At 44.1% G+C, this 19,619-nt stretch overlaps 1 protein-coding gene across 1 annotated transcript in view; it reads right to left on the reverse strand.

Moving 5' to 3' along the window:
- The window catches only part of LOC121550642 (protein KIBRA-like), a 43,015-nt gene extending 23,828 nt beyond the window's left edge, over positions 1-19,187 (reverse strand). The window contains exons 1-9 of the mRNA XM_045210767.1: positions 18,115-19,187; positions 11,959-12,068; positions 11,562-11,765; positions 10,991-11,067; positions 8,750-8,829; positions 7,059-7,188; positions 5,575-5,724; positions 5,233-5,303; positions 754-996 (exon numbers count right to left, since the gene is read on the reverse strand). Of these exons, the coding sequence (XP_045066702.1) occupies positions 754-996; positions 5,233-5,303; positions 5,575-5,724; positions 7,059-7,188; positions 8,750-8,829; positions 10,991-11,067; positions 11,562-11,765; positions 11,959-12,068; positions 18,115-18,233 (1,184 nt within the window). The 5' untranslated portion in view covers positions 18,234-19,187. The remainder of the gene's footprint in view (positions 1-753; positions 997-5,232; positions 5,304-5,574; positions 5,725-7,058; positions 7,189-8,749; positions 8,830-10,990; positions 11,068-11,561; positions 11,766-11,958; positions 12,069-18,114) is intronic.
- Between the last annotated feature and the right edge of the window lie 432 nt (positions 19,188-19,619).

The following is a 19,619-nucleotide window of genomic DNA, read 5'->3' on the forward strand; positions in this document are numbered from 1 at the left end:
TGTGTTGTGTGTCTGGGAGTAACTCTTACAGGGTCAACATACACAATGTTAGGTTAACATAGAGAGCACAGTGTTGATGCTTTTCAACCTGTTTGACAGTGTTTTCTTGAACCCAGTTGGAGACGTCGGTCTGTTTTCCAAAGCTAGTGTTCAGTCTAGTTTCTATTTGTTACAGAGCCACGGGCCCAGTCCATCACCAGGTCCACATCAGGGAGTAGACCTTTTGTGTTTATGTAACAGTCATATCAGGTGCTGCACCTGAGGCACTTGCACAATGTCTTTTCACTACCTATCTATTCCCCATCTGTGAGTATACTGCAGCCTAGTTCCAGTGGGATTCCAATGGCCCCCTCTCTCCTTCACACATCAGACGCGCCGACCCGTTGTCTGGCTAGCTTTGAAATGTGATGTATAAATGAATAAAAAATGCACTCTTTTGGTGAGGTGCTGACTAAAGGAAATATAACTAACGCCAAAAAGTGGCAATAAAAGTTTCCTGCGAAGACAGAAGAGTGGATTACTTTAATTTAAATCTCCTGTATCATTGTATGTGACCATGATGCTTTCCTGGTGTGCAGCTCTAGTCCCCCTCTGTTATCCCTCCTTCCCTGACCGTGACCTTACCCAGGGATGGAGTGATGGCCATCCCTCAATATGTCTGTGAGCCGTAGGCTGACCCATGTTTCCCCCACCATTACTTAGTTGGAGATAAACGAAAGAGGGCACATCACTCCCATCACCTCCCCTGCTCACCTCTCAGTCAGGGCCTTGCTCTGGTTGTCCCTGGCAGCCTGCAGGTCTCTCTCAAGCATCTTCTTCTCCGTCTCAATCTTCTGCTGGTCATTGGGCGCTCTCTTGCAGGGCTTGATGTACTGCAGCTCCTTGAGTAGCTCCTCCTTCTCATTGATGAGGATCAGGCGGTCGCGCTCTGGGTCTAGAAGCCCCGGCCAAGCCTCACTGTCCAGTTTGGCTATCTGCACCTCGATGGTGGCAATCCTGGGGGTGGAGGGAGGAGAGCATAGATATCATATAATTCATGTTATTTTATGTTGTATTTAATTGTGTGAAGGAGAGAAGGTTTAGAAGAGATATAATATGGCTTTCAATATGTTATATAAGTCATTATAAGGGCTCATGAATGCTCATAGCAAGTTATAAAGTCACTAGACTGAAACTTGATGATGGGTTGTGTTGGGAATGAGTAATCTGGGTCAGGGGTTTTCTTTTTTGGGAATACTATTTTAAAGGTTGTTTTTATGTGAAAAATAGTTATTTTATAAATATAGCTGCTGCAACAGAATACCATAATGGATACCATTTTAATGTCTCCGTGTCCAGTATGAAGGAAGTAAGAGGTAGTTTCACCAGCCAATGCTAACTAGCGTTAGCGCAATGACGAAGTCTACATGAACAGTTAGCAGGCTAGCTGTTCCTGTTCATCCGACTCTGGGGAAGTAGATAAATGGCTTCATTGCCAGTCATCGGAGCTAATTAAATGGGGGGTTTTATGTATAGAAAATTCTTAGGCGGGCCATCTGTTTCAATATAGAAAAACTGTTTCAGTGTCAACTTAAAATGACTAGAACCAGATAGAAAGCATGCCAAAAAGATATTGAACTAACTATCTACAGTGAGGGAAAAAATTATTTGATCCCCTGCTGATTTTGTACATTTGCCCACTGACAAAGACATGATCAGTCTATAATTTTAATGGTAGGTTTATTTGAACAATGAGAGACAGAATAACACAAAAACGCATGTCAAAAATGTTATAAATTGATTTGCATTTTAATGAGGGAAATAAGTATTTGACCCCTCTGCAAAACATGACTTAGTACTTGGTGCCAAACCCTTGTTGGCAATAATAATAATAATAATAATAATATGCCATTTAGCAGACGCTTTTATCCAAAGCGACTTACAGTCATGCGTGCATACATTTTTGTGTATGGGTGGTCCCGGGGATCGAACCCACTACCTTGGCGTTACAAGCGCCGTGCTCTACCAGCTGAGCTACAGAGGACCACGCAATCACAGAGGTCAGACGTTTCTTGTAGTTGGCCACTAGGTTTGCACACATCTAAGGAGGGATTTTGTCCCACTCCTCTTTGCAGATCTTCTCCAAGTCATTAAGGTTTCAAGCCTGACGTTTGGCAACTCGAACCTTCAGCTCCCTCCACAGATTTTCTATGGGATTAAGGTCTGGAGACTGGCTAGGCCACTCCAGGACCTTAATGTGCTTCTTCTTGAGCCACTCCTTTGTTGCCTTGGCCGTGTGTTTTGGGTCATTGTCATGCTGGAATACCCATCCACGACCCATTTTCAATGCCCTGGCTGAGGGATTCCTCACCGTTCTCATGATCATTGCAACTCCACGAGGTGAGATCTTGCATGGAGCCCCAGGCCGAGGGAGATTGACAGTTCTTTTGTGTTTCTTCCATTTGCAAATAATCGCACCAACTGTTGTCACCTTCTTACCAAGCTGCTTGGCGATGGTCTTGTAGCCCATTCCAGCCTTGTGTAGGTCTACAATCTTGTCCCTAACATCCTTGGAGAGCTCTTTGGTCTTGGCCATGGTGGAGAGTTTGGAATCTGATTGATTGATTGCTTCTGTGGACAGGTGTCTTTTATACAGGTAACAAGCTGAGATTAGGAGCACTCCCTTTAAGAGTGTGCTCCTAATCTCAGCTCGTTACCTGTATAAAAGACACCTGGGAGCCAGAAATCTTTCTGATTGAGAGGGGGTCAAATACTTATTTCCCTCATTAAAATGCAAATCAATTTATTACATTTTTGACATGCGTTTTTATACCATCTTTGAGAACTAACAATCAAATAAAAGCTAGAAAGTCAAGGAGAATTACATTCCAAATACCGGGCATTCAGGGCACATGTCCATTGATTTTGTTATTATGTTTGAGCAGAGGAACACAGCATTATCCATGGCAAAATGCATAGAATTGCATTGGAGGAAGCGCTTCCCAAGGTTACGTTTTTAATATGCTAGGTAGGCTACACCGGTTGTAAAGCGGATTAATGTGCTTAATTTTAAGAATTGAGCAATAGCAGCACAATAAAGCTGGCATCCTCTTTTAAATAGTGGCCTGTCAAAACTCTGTTTTCACACGCGACTGCGCAATTACTGGGCTTATAAGAACGTTTCACTAGGCTCTGTAGGCCATGGGCTCTCCAACCCTGTTCCAGGCATCCTAGGCCTATATGCTACGCTTGGAGTGATTTGGCCATTTTAGTTGTGATACGAACCATATGGGAAAAAGTAGCACCAAAAAAATGTATACGCTCTTTCTTGCCTTAGACTGCATCATTCACATGTGATAACATTCTCACCCATCAGACTATTCTCAATTTAATCTGGTCTTTACATGTACTAAATATTATGTGTGAAATTAGTTTTGATTTAGAAATGGGCCATTATCATGCACCTGTCGGAACAGGGGCGGGGTAAAATGACTTCATCCGTATGCTCTTGAATAGGGAATGGTGTACGCTCTTCCTCAGTTCATTTTCATGCCAGCCTGGTAGGCTACTCCGGTTGTAAAGCGAAGCAATGTACTTAATATTAGGAAAGTTGATGAATAAATATAGTAGACCTAGCCTATAGAAAGTTAATGGGATCTTCCTCTTTTTAATAGAGGCCATCAAAAGTCTGTTTTCCCACGCAATTGCATATCCTATGGAAATGTTGCGCAACATGGGCTTATAGGAACACATTTCATTCCATGCATCAACCAGCTATGAGGAGCTGGCTCTCACTGCGCAACAGGTGATCCTATTCCGCTCAAACTCTGAATGTCAGGGCTCTCATGAGCACTAACAATGAGCACACAGCCACACAATCTCCATTGACAAACATTGGCAGTAGAATGGCCTTACTAAAGAGCTCAGTGACTTTCAACGTGGCACGGTCATAGGATGCCACCTTTCCAACAAGTCAGTTCGTCAAATTTCTGCCCTGCTAGAGCTGCCCCAGTCAACTGTAAGTGCTGTTATTGTGAAGTGAAAAAGTATAGGCGCAACAACGGTTCAGCCGCGAAGTGGTAGGCCACACAAGCTCACAGAACGGGACAGGCGGGTGCTGAAGCGCGTAAAAATAATCTGTACTCGGTTGCAACACTCACTACCGAGTTCCAAATTGCCTCTGGTAGCAACGTCAGCACAATAACTATACGTCGGGAGCTTAATGAAATGGGTTTCCATGGCCGAGCGGCCGCACACAAGCCTAAAATCACCATGCGCAATGCCAAGCATCGACTGGAGTGGTGTAAAGCTCGCCGCCATTGGACTCTGGAGCAGTGGAAACACATTCTCTGTAGTGATGAATCACGCTTAAACATCTGGCAGTACGACGGGCGAATCTGGGTATGGTGGATGCCAGGAGAACGCTACCTGCCCCAATGCATAGTGCCAACTGTAAAGTTTGGTGGAGGAGGAATAATGGTCTGGGGCGGTTTTTCATGCTTCGGGCTAGGCCCCTTAGTTCCAGTGAAGGGAAATCTTAACACTACAGCATACAATGACATTCTAGATGATTCTGTGCTTCCAACTTTGTGACAACAGTTTGGGGAAGGCCTTTTCCTGTTTCAGCATGACAATGCCCCCGTGCACAAAGCGAGGTCCATACAGAAATGGTTTGTCGAGATCGGTGTGGAATGACTGGCCTGCACAGAGTCCTGACCTCAACCCCATCGAACACCTTTGGGATGAATTGGAACGGCGACTGCGAGCCAGGCCTAATTGCCCAACATCAGTGCCCGACCTCACTAATGCTTGTGGCTGAAAGGAAGCAAGTCCCCACAGCAATGTTCCAACATCTAGTGGAAAGCCTTCCCAGAAGAGTGGAGGCTGTTATAGCAGCAAAAGGGGGGACCAACTCCATATTAATACCCATGATTTTGGAATGAGATGTTCGACGAGCAGTTGTCCACATACTTTTGGTCATGTAGTGTCCCTTTCTAGCTAATAGACTATTATTAGAGTTTACACTTCCTCTTCCAATGAACTGTGGGGCAGTCAAAACAATGAAACTGTCTACCAATTCTATTCATTTTAAAATGTTAATTACTTCTACTTGCAAATATCATTCACCTGATGAGAAGACAAAATGTTTATTTTTATTTTTTTATGTGCTAACATATGATGGGGTTCCCTGGGTCGCCGGTTGGCCTGGTCAAGAAAAGTTTGAAAACCCCTGATCTGGGTTACACAAGTTACCTTCTTTTTGCTTCTTCATACTTCAGGCTCAGTCGAACCTTCTCTGCCAACTTGTTGGTGTTGGTCCCAAACTGGATCAAACAAAAGAATAACAGAAATGAAGGCGTGGTGTGACAAAGCTACATTCTGATCAATTAGTGATGCAACCAGTATCTGTGTATCATTCCATGGCACGCTTCCAAAGGTTACACCTGGGTCCTGCTCATTAGGGCACACCAAAGCAAAACATTTTAAAACAGAAAACAAAAACAAGTGTTTCTTATTGGACAAGTCCAGGTAGTGCCTCCCAATTTCAGTCAATTTTCTTCCATTTGGTGCCAACTGAACACAACCCCCTCTCACCTCAGCAGGTATGTCTGTCTGGGAGCTGGTGTCGGAGTAGAGGCGAGGGATGGACAGCTCAGAGTTGGCTAGGGAGGGGCTGCTGCCCCACAGGTCAGACTGAGAACCCACTGAGTCCAGCTGGAAGCCATCCTTAAGCACCGCTAGTTTCTACAGGGAGAGGAGACAGACACATACAGGCTTGACAAATCAGAGAGGAGTCACGGATAGTATTTTTTAAATATATTTTGCTGTGTGTCTTGCATTCACAAAGCTCCTGTCCTATGGTTTAAATCTATAACACAGACCATAGTCGTGTTCATATAGATAGAGGAGTCCAGTACATTGCATAAAGATGTGTTTTTGCAACAGTGGACAAACATGGTAACCTACTTAAATCAATGATAAAATCAGTGCAGTCAGTGATAAAATCAGTCCTGATCTTCAAGGTTGTTGATAAATATACATGGCTCAGCACTGAAGCCCAGAGTGGAATTAACCTTATCTTTAATATTGAAGTACACAATTCAAGTAAAAACAGCAAAGAGAAGACTGGCAACCGAGGCTCTCGCTGGACACAATGCTGATGGAGTAGGACAGGCTTCATACACTGCAGTCAGACAGACACTACAAATCCCACACACATACAACTGAACTGTCAGCTGCAGAAGGCTGGGGAGGGGAGGCAGCCCGGTAGAGAGAGAGAGAGAGAGAGAGAGAGAGAGAGAGAGAGAGAGAGGGAGGCTCTGCATTATTAAACACAACCCAGCCCCTACTAACAAAAACACAGTGTTTGTTGTTTTCTACTGCTGCTGCCACCAAGATTGAAACTGGGGCACTTTTGATGTGCGTGCGTGTGTGCATGTGTGCGTGCATGAGCGCACGTGTGTGTCCCAATCCCTCAGTCAGAGCAGAGGAAGCCTGAAGAAGGTAGGCGACTACCAACCCCTCCTCCGTCTCAGCTTCTAAAAGACTTAGCCTGCTGATGAATCATTGATTGAGCAGCAATGTCATGGCAGGAATATGCATGAGTCTGCAGTACCGTGCTGTCTTGTCTGTCTGTCTGCTACTCAGCCCAGAGGCGCTGGGACAGGAGAAGGGAGACGGAGTGGTTGCAGGGGACAGAGGTAGCGAGGGAGACGCACCAGCAGAGAGAAAACACTGTGCCGTGTGAGACGAAGAGGAACACGAGACCGAGACGACTCTGCAGTGCCTGTCTACCACCTTCCTTTCCTCTTTCCCTTTCTTCTTCGCTCTCTCTTCCCCTGCCTGACCATCAGCCCATCTCTTACCATCTCCCTCCCTCTCTGCTCCTTTCCCTCCTTCCCTCTCTCCTGCCTTTCCCTGACAGTCGGCCCAGACCAAAACAGCCACCCTTTCCCCCCCTCACTCCCGCATCCCCTGATCGTCTCATGTGAAGCTGACAGGCTGTCATCTACCCATAGCACTACAACAACACCTGACCCCCATCCCATTCCACCCCTCCACCACCCTCTCCCGCTTACCTGCATGAGCTCCTGTTTCTCCTTCTCCCCGGAGCTGATGGCGTCCCTGATGGACTTGACCTCGTTCAGGATGGCCTGCGCCTCGTGGAGCTTGAAGCCGTACGGCGCGCTGGACACCTTGTGGTCGATCCTGGAGGGAGGGGAGGAAGAGGGAGAAGGTGAGAGAGGGATAAGGTGGGAGAGGGATAAGGTGGGAGAGGGATAAGGTGGGAGAGGGATAAGGTGGGAGAGGGGATAAGGTGGGAGGGGGATAAGGTGGGAGGGGGATAAGGTGGGAGGGGGATAAGGTGGGAGAGGGATAAGGTGGGAGGGGGATAAGGTGGGAGAGGGGATAAGGTGGGAGAGATAAGTGGGAGAGGGATAAGGTGGGAGGGGGATAAGGTGGGAGGGGGATAAGGTGGGAGAGGGATAAGGTGGGAGAGGGATAAGGTGGGAGAGGGATAAGGTGGGAGAGGGATAAGGTGGGAGAGGGATAAGGTGGGAGAGGGATAAGGTGGGAGAGGGATAAGGTGGGAGAGGGAGAGAAAGTGAGGGAGAAAGAGTGAAAGAGAGATGTTGGAAACAGATCAGACAGTGATATAGGTTATGAAACTGTGAATCAGTGATTAGGGCTAAATACTACATAGATAGCACTATCAGACGTACATTTTTGCTCTCAGATTATTAATCTTTAGTTTGGTGTTTGTTAAAGATGTATGTTGTTTAAAAAAAACATGTTTCATTTTCACTACGATAATACTACAGTGACACTTTTAAACCATCCAGATCTAATCTAGACAGGGGTGAACAATAACAAAACTAAGGATCCAGGATGGGAACCAAACTGGATTTTAGGGGCCACAGGTGTCGAGAGAGGAAAGAGCCTGAAGCCCAGACAGTCAGCTACACAGAGAGAGACCGTCCGTGGCAGCAGCATCAAATATGTAAAGTCAGTCATCAACAAGTCATGCATGCAGTGGAATAACAGGTCTTTCCACATTCTTCAGAGAGCAAAGGAGGGAGGGAGGGAGGGAGGAAAGGAGGGAGGGGGCAACACTCCTCCACTGCAGGCCAAGGAGAACTAGAACAAGTGAAGCATATCCAAGCCTTTTCCACCTCAGTATAAATGGATGCCGTTAGAATAGATACTCTCCTTCTAGTTCGGTCTTTTGTTATAAAGACCCTGAAGTATTTTCTCTGGGAATGGAGAGCTTAGGACAGACAGAGGATGTTGCTGTGTTCGATTATTAGTACGGTTTCATGATTGTTGGTAAATGTTTGATAGCAAATGAAGGTTTGAAATTTGATAGCAAAATGAAGGTCACGGAAGAACGGTTGGAATCTAGTCGAACAACTATGTAGCTTGTTATTCGTAAAAAAAAATAAAAAAAAACTCACTGAACTGAGCCAGGGCCCATCTGTCTTTTTCCACAACACAGATTCAAGAGGCGGCACTCCAGGCACTCAAAGAGAAATGTGTATCACAGACAAAAATAGTGATATTTGACCATTTTGAAGGTCATCATCAAATTCACTGTCAGTAAGTGAATGTCAGCGAGCTGCCTTTTCGACTATAGTGAGAGATGAGGGCCTCGAGTGTGTTGATGTGTTGACAATGGGAATCTTTTTTACGGCGGTATCGAAAAAAGCAGAAGCATATTACTACTAGTAAGTGTAATTGTGATTGTGTAACGAGGTCGGGTTGCACTTACTCTTTCAGCGTTTCAAAACCCTGCTCTTTGTGCTGCAACTCCTGTTTCATGCAGGCTAGGTCCCTCTTCAGCTTATTCACCTGAGAGAAAACACACAGGAAGAGTTATTTCACTGAAATTAAAATTCCCCAGTTGTAATACTATTGATTACGGAAGATATGATTATCCGGCTATATTTGGGAACAGCTGATCCAAGTAGAACCGATTGTGTTTGTTTCGTGCAGAAAAATAATTTGGACATGCAGTACCAGTCAAAAGTTTTAGAACACCTACTCATTCAAGGGTCTTTCATTATTTTGACTATTTTCTACATTGTAGAATAATAGTGAAGACATCAAAACTATTAAATAACACATATGGAATCACCCTTTGCCTTGATGACAGCTTTGCACACTATTGGCATTCTATCAACCAGCTTCATGAGGTAGTCATCTGGAATGCATTTCAATTAACTGGTGTGCCATGTTAAAAGTTAATTTGTGGAATTTATTTCCTGCTTAATGCATTTGAGCCAATCAGTTGTGTTGTGACAAGGTAGTGGGGTATACAGAAGATAGCCCTTTTGGTAAAAGACCAAGTCCAGATTATGGCAAGAACAGCTCAAATAAGCAAAGAGAAACAACAGTCTATCATTACTTTAAGACATGAAGGTCAGTCAATACAGAACATTTCAAGAACTTTTAAAGTTTCTTTAAGTGCAGTCGCAAAAACCATCAAGCGCTATGATGAAACTGGCTCTCATGAGGATCGCCACAGGAATGGAAGACCCAGAGTTACCTCTGCTGCAGAGGATAAGTCCATTTGAGTTACCAGCCCAAATAAATGCTTCACAGAGTTCAAGTAACAGACACATCAACATCAACTGTTCAGAGGAGACTGTGTGAATCAGGCCATCATGGTCGAATTGCTGCAAAGAAACCACTACTAAAGGACACCAATAAGAAGAAGAGACTTGCTTGGGCCAAGAAACACGAGCAATGGACATTAGGCCCCTGGAAATTTCTCCTTTGGTCTGGAGTCCAAATTTGAGATTTTTTGGTTCCAACCGCCGTGTCTTTGTGAGACGCGGTGTGGGTGAACGGATGATCTCCGCATGTGTACTTCCCACCGTAAAGCATGGAGGAGGTGGTGTTATGGTGTGGGGGTGCTTTGCTGGTGACACTGTCTGTGATTTATTTAGAATTCAAGGCACACTTAACCAGCATGGCTACCACAGCACTCTGCAGCGATACGCCATCCCATCTGGTTTGGGCTTAGTGGGACTATCATTTGTTTTTCAACAGGACAATGACCCAACACACCTCCAGGCTGTGTAAGGGCTATTTTACCAAGGAGAGTGATGGAGTGCTGCATCAGATGACCTGGCCTCCACAATCACCCGACCTCAACTAAATTGAGATGGTTTGGGATGAGTCGGACCGCAGAGTGAAGGAAAAGCAGCCAACAAGTGCTCAGCATATGTGGGAACACCTTCAAGACTGTTGGAAAAGCATTCCAGGTGAAGCTGGCTGAGAGAATGCCAAGAGTGTGCAAAGCTGTCATCAAGGCAAAGGGTGGCTATTTGAAGAATCTCAAATATATTTTGATTTGTTTAACACTTTTTTGGTTACTACATGTTTCCATATGTGTTATTTCATAGTTTTGATGTCTTCACTATTATTCTACAATGTAGAAAATAGTAAAAATAAAGAAAATAACTCTTGAATGAGTAGGTGTTCTAAAACTTTTGACCGGTAGTGTAACTCACTATTGCCTGATCGCAAATATGATTACATATTATTAAAGCAAAACATTTGCTTATTGTTTTTTTAATGAAATGTGAAGTAAAGAGGGGGGAAACATCCACAAATAATCCAACAGAATGTGTTACTGTTGCACAACACCAACCGGCAGCTCTGGGATTTGTCCCAAATGGCACCCTATGTAGAACACTATATAGGGAATGAGGTGCAATTTGGGACCCAGCCCTGGGTGCAGGTCTCAGACAAAGATGTCACTTACACACATTCCTCCTTTACAATGAGAAAGAGAGTTGGACACTCAGTCACTTAGCAACAGTCCATTGGACTAAGCCTTTTTTATGCACTAATGTCTGCAAATCTTAGGGATGAGAATTAAGCCAAAACAGGAGACTTAAGGACACATATGGGTATACACATCCATTCCTAATGATTACTGAACACAAGTAATGCAGGCCATAGATGGAGTACGGAGATGGTGTAAAAAATAGAGGTTTCTTACCCTACTTTTGGAAGTGACTATCTCGGCTTTGAGGATTTCTGGGTCATATTTACTGCTGGAGGACGATCTGGAATTCACTGTGGGAGATAAGAGCCAGGGTGTTATCTAATCATCTACATCGCGCTATTCAACTTCAAGGCCCTTCTCATCAATCCCCTGTGTGTTATCAAACTACTGTAAATCACCACTTCAAGTCTGAGCAACGGCAGAGGATTCCTCTTAGGAATGAAGTCAAGTTAAATTAGTAGGGAGTAGCTTTACTTCCCCAAAAAGTTTAATAACTGACAACTTGAGTGAACTATGATGTGCTGTAATCCTGTGATCAAATTGATGTGCACCTCCCCAACAGAGGTGTCAAAAGTGTTGCATCACTCAGAAGAATAATAAAAGATTACCAATCATTCTAGTTCTCTCCTCCTTTGCCGCCTAGTCTCTTTGGTTCCTTGCCCCCCGTTTACGTACAGCCCTTCAAGCTTCCTGGCTTCTCTGCCCCATTTTGACCCTCATCACCCTGGCTACCTGCACACCTGTTCCTTCTGCCACCCCCCCCTCCTTCCCGGCTGGTCCTTACAGCTGGTCTGAGAGGTGGACTTGTCCCTCCAGGCGTCGTTGAGCTGGCGGTACTCCTGCTGGGCCAGGCGAAGCCGCTGCTCCTTCACCTGGTAGATCTCTTTCTGGGCGCTCAGCGAGTCCTTGGCCACGTCCAGGTACTCCCGCAGCATGACCTCCTGCTCCCGCTGCCACTGGGCCCGCGGGTCCTCCAGCTGAGTGCTCTCTGATGGGGGAGAGGGGGATGAGGAAAGAGAGAGATCAAGGGGAGAGGAAAGGGAGACAGAACATAAGAAACAAGAAAGAACGAGAGAAGAAATGTTGAAATAATTTTGGATCTTGATTTGACCATGTGTTTCTTCACAAATGTGTGATGAATATTGGTGCCGGAAGTTAACGTTATGGAGAATTGGACTCACTTGTGTTATGGTCCACATAGTAGGCCCCGACATTGGGGTCGTAGGCCTCCTCCCAACCCACTGGCAGTTCATCTCCAATGCAGTCAGCAAAAGTCAGAGGTTTAGTCTGCCTGAAAATCACACACACGAAACAACAGTCAACTGATGGTAAGAATTAGCAGTGTCACAGCAAGAGTAAATCAGGTTGACCATGACAAGATAGTGGGCCATCCAGGGTCCATGCAAAGACAGATCATTTGGTTGTCACAGAGACTTTTGCTCAGAGTGAAACTGAACGGGTTCCTTTTTCACTTTATGAATAATGAAAAAGGCCTGTTCTAAATGTATCTCTCAGAGGAAAAGGCTTGTGGAGAAAAAACACAAATTCCCAAAAAGCTGGCAGCTGGTGCCGGGTCCTTTGAGCGACAGTGTGCGCATTATCCCATTATTTGATTCATTCCACTGTCGCTGTCCTCTCACCCCTGCAAATCCAGTTCCCTAATCACTCGGAGCTGAAGGCCGAACTCATCATTACCCTCCGAATAGCACGGACTCGCTGTCTCACTAGGCCAATCAGAGGGCTTTAAATAGGCCCAGAGCTTAGCATGAGGCACTCACTGGCTGTGCATTGGCATGCAAGACGTCTTCCAGTCTGTCTGGAGTGGACACCAGGCTAGACATCTCTTAACCTCTTCAGACAGTGATGAGTCTTCAATAACTCATTTGGGTAGTGCGTGAGTGATCCCCCCTAAGGCTTCTATAATTGTATTTTGTGAACCGCATGATAAAACAAATCCTGTTTCTTTCCAGCCTTTTCCATAAGCTGTGTGATCCAGGAAATACCAGGCATGACCCACCCTTAGGAAAGCACTTCCCTGGAGGATAGAGTTTTTTCAAGATTCTGTTTCTGTTGAATCTATGTAAACCCATAAACTACTAGACCTACTGTATGGGCAGTATGTGTGAGTTGCTTACAAATACAAGCATTAGTTGGTTTCGCCTAACTAATGCTTCACTGTCATCAAGAAGCTTAGCTAGCTAACTTGCTATCAAACAAGCTAGCTATGTTTTGACTCAAAGTAAGGGGATGGTGTTTGGAGTTGGCAGGCTCGTTGAAGTTGTTGAAGTTTTGAGCCGTTTTCTCCAGTGGTTAGCGTCAATGTGGACTATTCTGGACAGACTTGCAGTGTGCTTTTCTGGTGCCTTCGCAGCTGTCGTGGCTTTACCCAGGTGGGTGCTACACATCGGTAGTGGGGAAGTCTGACTTCAGAGATTACTACTGAGAAGCGCTGCTTCAGAAACGGCAAGGGCCACGGTGCCCTGATGAAAGGCTCTGGACCAGTCTGAAACCTCCTGATGTGCCCCCCTCAGCTTCATCTCCGAACTGCTTCTACTCTACTTTTCCTCCTGGCGTTGACTGCTCAAGCCATGAATGAACTACCCTGCCTGCCCCTGCCATGATCATTCACCCATTGACTTTTGGGGGGGGGGTTTCTTCAAAATTGAATTTATTTTTTTGTTTTTTTTTTGCTTAAAGTGCTTTGGATTGTAATGAAAAGCGCTATAAAAGTTGTATAAATTATTCTCATTATTAATACTCCATGCAAACCGAGTAGGCCTTTATAGCGAGAGTGGCTTTCTGAGTCCCTAGTTTTTGATTTTACAGGTTTAACATTTAGCTAGGTGTTTCACACAAAGACAGGGGTCTGGCATTTCCTGGGGCCTCATTTATCAAAAAGGTGCGTGCGCACAAAAAAAACAACCTTGCGTGCCCAGTTTTCCCTCAAATGTTGGTATTTATCCATTTTGAACTTGACGGGAAAGTGTGTGCGCATCTCCACGCAAATCTCAGACCATGAATACGCACAACTTCTAGTGGTTGATCAACTGTATTGCAAGCAAATAGTTATTTTTGGGGAAATAGAGGTGTTTGATTCACAGAAATTCTAATAATGGTAAACTAATAAAAAACATTAAAACGTAGGCCTAATGATAAAACAGATGCATTTGCAGTTGGTGAGAAGATTGCATAGCAGCATGTCGCTTAAGATAGTGTATTTATCTTACCTTTATTAAATAGACAAAAATCAATCATATTGCAGGGCATTCCTTTTCTGACGACTGGTTTATTTCCGCTAAACAACAATAATAGGCTACCATTTATCCATCACTCATTCAATAGCCAACCATGCTCGAAAGTAAATAGACGTGTAGCCTATGACAGTATGGGTAGGCTACAGTATTGCTGTGCAATAGCCAGGAGTGCAACATAGTAGCCTATTTAATCTCAGAACCTATACTTAGGCAGGAGATAAAAACACAATCATGTATTGATAAACAAAATATTGAACAACTCATCTTTTGTGGGCTATATGCAGCATTTACTTTTAAATTGTTCAATAGACAATCAATCTTACAGAATGTGCAGCCAGTGTTTGGCACTCGCTATAGCCGGCATGCATTTTTTGTTTTAAAAAGTCACTGCAAAAGATAAAACATACTGCCCACACCTCTACAGAAAAATGATCAAATTTGCCATTGCACTTTAGAAACTGTCATGATCCAGTTCCAACATCTCCAAATCATACAGCAAATGAGGGCGTTTTTGTACCATCATCAAAAAGAGACCATCGCACTCTCACAGAAGTTTGGTTGGTGCGTAAAACCCATGAATTCAGATAAATAAAAAGTAATAATGGGTCCGCATCCAAAAATGTCACATCCAAAAATGTTGCATAAAGCTTTCCTCATTATTATTTTTTTCTCACTACATCAGGGACAGGGTACACAGACGTTTCGGCTTTGCAGCCTTGTTCAATGTGTAGGTGCAACTCTTTTACATTCAAAACAGCATTTGTAGGGAACACAGGTGAACATCTGATGAGTAGCAGGTGCTTCTAATCAGTTTTTGTTACCATAAACAGTGAATGGAGGGCATTTTCCAGGCTGGGTTGTAATGCTCGTTCGCGAGCGCAGAAATATAGTATGGCTCTGATTTATCAATGAAAACATGCGTATATGTTGCGTGTGACAGTTTGAAATCCCAATAGTTTGTTACGTACGCAAATCCTAGAATCTCCACGTACGCCAACATTTTTATTTAGGCATGGTTGATAAATGAGGCCCTAGGTGAGCTGCAGCATTACTAGTTAGTCGAGTGTCAGTGTAAAAAACACTAGGCAGGTTTGCATACAAAGTCAAACACAGGTGATAATGCTCTAATGCAACGCGACAAAGCATGCAGCAGAGTGCAAACATGGGCAGCATAACTGAATGATGAGTCAGACTTTCATTCATCGCACTATAAATTCCTCAAGTCAGATTTATGAGGCTCCAACCTACATTTCATAGCACTCAAGGTCCAACAATAAAATAGAGCTGCTAGCTGCTTCAGCTCCCCTCCTGCAACGGCTCGGTATCTGGGAGATAACATTCCATTCAACTGACAGAATGCGTTGGGTCCGTGCGTCACCATGAGGGTGGATAAACAATATGTCTGGCTGAGGTATGCGAATGCAGCCCAGAGACATACTGACAGGGCAGGGGCCCACGAGATGTATGCATGGTATGAATGTTGGGCTGAGTCCTCCAGTTACCATCTCCATTAAGCCTAACATGCTTCATTCTTGAGTTTAAAGGATAACATTCCTCAGGTATGATTGGCTAAGGGGACCAAAGAGCAAAAGTTTTCATGATTACATGGTCAGATTGCCATGCTACAATACCTTTGGGATATCTTGTAGTATTTTAAAATGTTATAGGCCTGTAATAGCTGTAGAATGTATAATACCTGTATAATAGAACTTTGGTCACACTTAGCTGGTACGTTCTTTGGTTCCACAGTGAGAGGTGTTTGTGGAAGCACATTTTCCACCAATAGGAGACCAGTCTAATGGGAATTCATTATCATCATCAGTAGGCCTCCTAATCATAACTCATTTACATTTTTACATTTACATTTTTAGTCATTTAGCAGACGCTCTTATCCAGAGCGACTTACAGTTAGTGAATACATTTTTTATTTTTTTATACTGGCCCCCCGTGGGAAACGAACCCACAACCCTGTCATTGCAAACGCCATGCTCTATCAACTGAGCTACATCCCTGCTGGCCATTCCCTCCCCTACCCTGGACGACGCTGGGCCAATTGTGCGCCGCCCATGAGTCTCCCGGTCGCGGCCGGCTGCGACAGAGCCTGGATTCGAACCAGGATCTCTAGTGGCACAGTTAGCGCTGCGATGCAGTGCCTTAGACCACTGCGCCACTCCTCATCTGCTGTTGCTCAGCACGGCCAAAGAAATGTCCCAGTGCTAAACAGCTATAGAAAGATATGTAAAAGTCCAACAACAGTTTTGGGCCAGTCTGGTCTGGTTATTTCAGTCTGAGTTCACTACTTTGAGAATGGCTGTGTCTCATCTCAGACTTAGTACTCTGGGCTGGCTTCATGTTCTACTGTGCCCCCCAACAGATCAGTGAACAGCATAGGAGACATGGTCCTGTATGGCACAGTTGGTAGAGCATGGCACTATTGATGCCAGGGTTGTGAGTTTGATTCCCATGCCCACCCATATATAAAATGTATGCACGTGTGACTAGTCGCTGTGGATAAAAGTGTCTGCTAAATGGCCTATATCATATATTAGGAGACTGGCCTATGATTTACGGAAGACAGACCCTTTACAGTAGGCTATGTTCCTCACTTGGCTCAACCCCTCTCCTCTTGACCGCAACTCGTTGTGATGTTGTACTTTGACCCTGTGCACATTGGCAAGCAGTGAAAATGATTTTAAATGAATCAGTCTTTACTTTACAGCCTCTGTGCTCAGCCCTCCTCAGCTGTGCATTTTAGGAATGTGTGTTGAGGTCTTTGTTTACAAAGTTCTGCCATCTTGGTCTTGCTGCTACCAAGCCAACTAGTGGCAATTCACCAGGGAGGTGGGGAGGTCTGTGGCGTTGCTTCTGTCATGTTATTGGGCTTTTAATGATGGTTCTGTGTGCTGACTGCAACAATGACAGCCACCAAGGGAAACAGGACTGACTTTTGACACAAAGCCTATTTTCAAAATCTTGCAATATGAAGGCCTATCCTTATCCAAAACCGAGGCTGAATTTTTAAAAAATCTCCCATAATCTCAAGCATTCCAGAACTAAGCTATTAAAGAGTTTTTGTGTCAAAGTCTGAGGGGATTTAAGTAACTGGTAAAACGAAATTAGTTCCACAGTATGGTTGACAGTGAGTTTCTGTACAAATGAGACCCTGGCTGTCCTGACCCCGTTCTAAGTATTGTAAGCCTATTACACTAAAAGTTTACAAGGGGAAAAAACTAACTCAAACCTCGAGGGATAATTTCTAATTAGAGGAATGCAAATGAATGACGCGTTGACCATGAGCAACATTCCAGAGGAAAATCTTCATGTTTTTTTCCATCAACACCCAGGCTTGATTTATACTAGCCGGGGCAGCCGCTATGGATCTCCACTATCATCTGGGCTTAATGTGCCAAGCCAGTAATAATACACTTGTCCTCCGGCGATCGGTTCGTACATTTACATTTTAGTCATTTAGCAGACGCTCTTATCCAGAGCGATTTACAGTTAGTGAGTGCATACATTTTTCATACTAACACATCCTCCTTAATTACCTTTAATGGCGTGCCGCCTGGAAAAAACGGGGAAGTATGCATACTGTAATTAAACACCATTTACCACCACCATTTTCGGACTTCATGCGGGGCGCAACATCAGGAAGTAGCATTAGCCACTCTAGCATGATGATGGAAAATTGTGTTTTATTAAGACAATACGCGAAATGTCTTTAAAGCTAGTTAGTGGAAACCGATGCCTGTGTAGCCTGAATGGAGATTGTTTTATGTACGAACCGGTCATCGGGGTAAACTAGTTTATTACCGGCTGGGCACATCAAACTCAGACGATAGTGGAGATCCATAGCGCCCACTCGCTGCTGTCCAGGCTAGATTTATAGCATACTTTGTTACATTGTGTGTGACACCTAAGAAAATGTGATGTAAACTCACAAAGATTGCATTTGAGTCCATTCATGAAGTGCCAAGTGAATCATTAGATTATGATGGATGCTGTCGGTTGTTGATAGCGCATATCATCAATCTATCAGCAAGACTGAACTGCTTTTAGGGTCACTGCAATGTCATACCATACCTGTCTCTTGGATCAATCCAACTAGTGGCGTGGTTGATGTGGTCGATGTAGTAGACTTTCCCGTCAAAATCCCGGGATTCTTCCCAACCCTCTGGTAGTGGTAACTCCTTCCTTGGCATGTCAGACGAGTCTCCATGTAATATGCTCTGCAAGTCCTCTAAATTCTATCGAAGGTAAACCATGTCTTGTTGTGTGAGGTATTTTAAAATCCCAAATGTGAAAACCATCACTCGTTTCCATCAATTCAAAATTCTGGCCTGTTGGATTACGTTTTAATCCATAACGTCTCGCCGTGAATGTTCCCAGAGTACGAGTAGAAAAGGTTAGCCAAACAGTGGGTGTTTTCACAACGAAGCAATGTGATACAATTTCCTCAATTAAACAATGTTTCCAGCACTGATGCGTAAATGATTTCTCTAAGGAATACAAGTTATTTTGTAGCCGTTTAGCTCAGCAGTAGGCTAGCAATATTACAACCATGCTCACATTGGAATTGAGAGTGAGTGATGTTCCACGAGATAAATCCCTAATGCGCATTTGAAATCCTCGTTGTTCAATGCTAATTTGTTCGTCTATGTAAAATACATTGTAGAACATAACGAAAATGAACAACTTAATTATAACTTTTCAAGCGGGTTGTCCAGGGATTGTGTCGGGACAGCTCGACTCCTTTCTGGCTATTCAGATGAACCGAAAAGTGTATTCGAAGTCTGCAAAGCCAGCCAAGGTTTGGCGTACGAGTAGAAAGGTTACAACAATGTCTCACCATCCAACAAGAAGCTTTTCTTAAATATTTTAGAGCCCTTTTCGCTCACTGGCCACCATGTTTAGCTAGCGAGAACTATGCTAACCAGTCAGCTAGCAAGTAACCCTCTCGTGCTCTATCAAATCTTCCCTTATTCCACAGAATTAAGCGGCATTTATCTCCACATTCACGGTAAATGTTCCTACAAAATTCCGGTAAATCCACATTGAAGTTGTCTACTTAGCTATCTATCTATAATCGTTAGTTAAAATGTTTCATTTTCTCCTTAAAGGGGCAGTAGCAAGTCGCCTTCCAGAGGACTGTTTCTGTTGGTCGCTATTCGCACCCGTGTGAAGCTAGCCACAATAAGGATTAGCCACAATAGTGACGTTTGCGGTTTTCCTTCAGAATAAAAGTCCCAATTGAAAGTGATTCAAACGAATACAAATAGTGGAATCGTGCCATATTTGGACCATGTTAAACAAGGTCGGAATGTTGTTATATAAATTCAGCAAAAGACAATAATGAGTTTATGTGGCTCATTTTGCACTGGTTTTTAGAGTCCCACAATAAGAGCTAAGATGCTAATATTTGTGTAAACTTTACATAGTTGTGTTCTGTGGGTGTCACCGAGTAGGCTGATACCCCCATTTCATGGGTGCACAATCCATAGGTTAGGCTGTACAGTACTATATGAATGTCCAATACACACAATAGACTGACTGACTGGAAAGGTGATTTCCCATAGTCAAAGTCCTGC

The sequence above is a fragment of the Coregonus clupeaformis genome, chromosome 35 (genome assembly GCF_020615455.1).
Source record: "Coregonus clupeaformis isolate EN_2021a chromosome 35, ASM2061545v1, whole genome shotgun sequence".
In the NCBI taxonomy this organism is placed as follows: domain Eukaryota; kingdom Metazoa; phylum Chordata; class Actinopteri; order Salmoniformes; family Salmonidae; genus Coregonus; species Coregonus clupeaformis.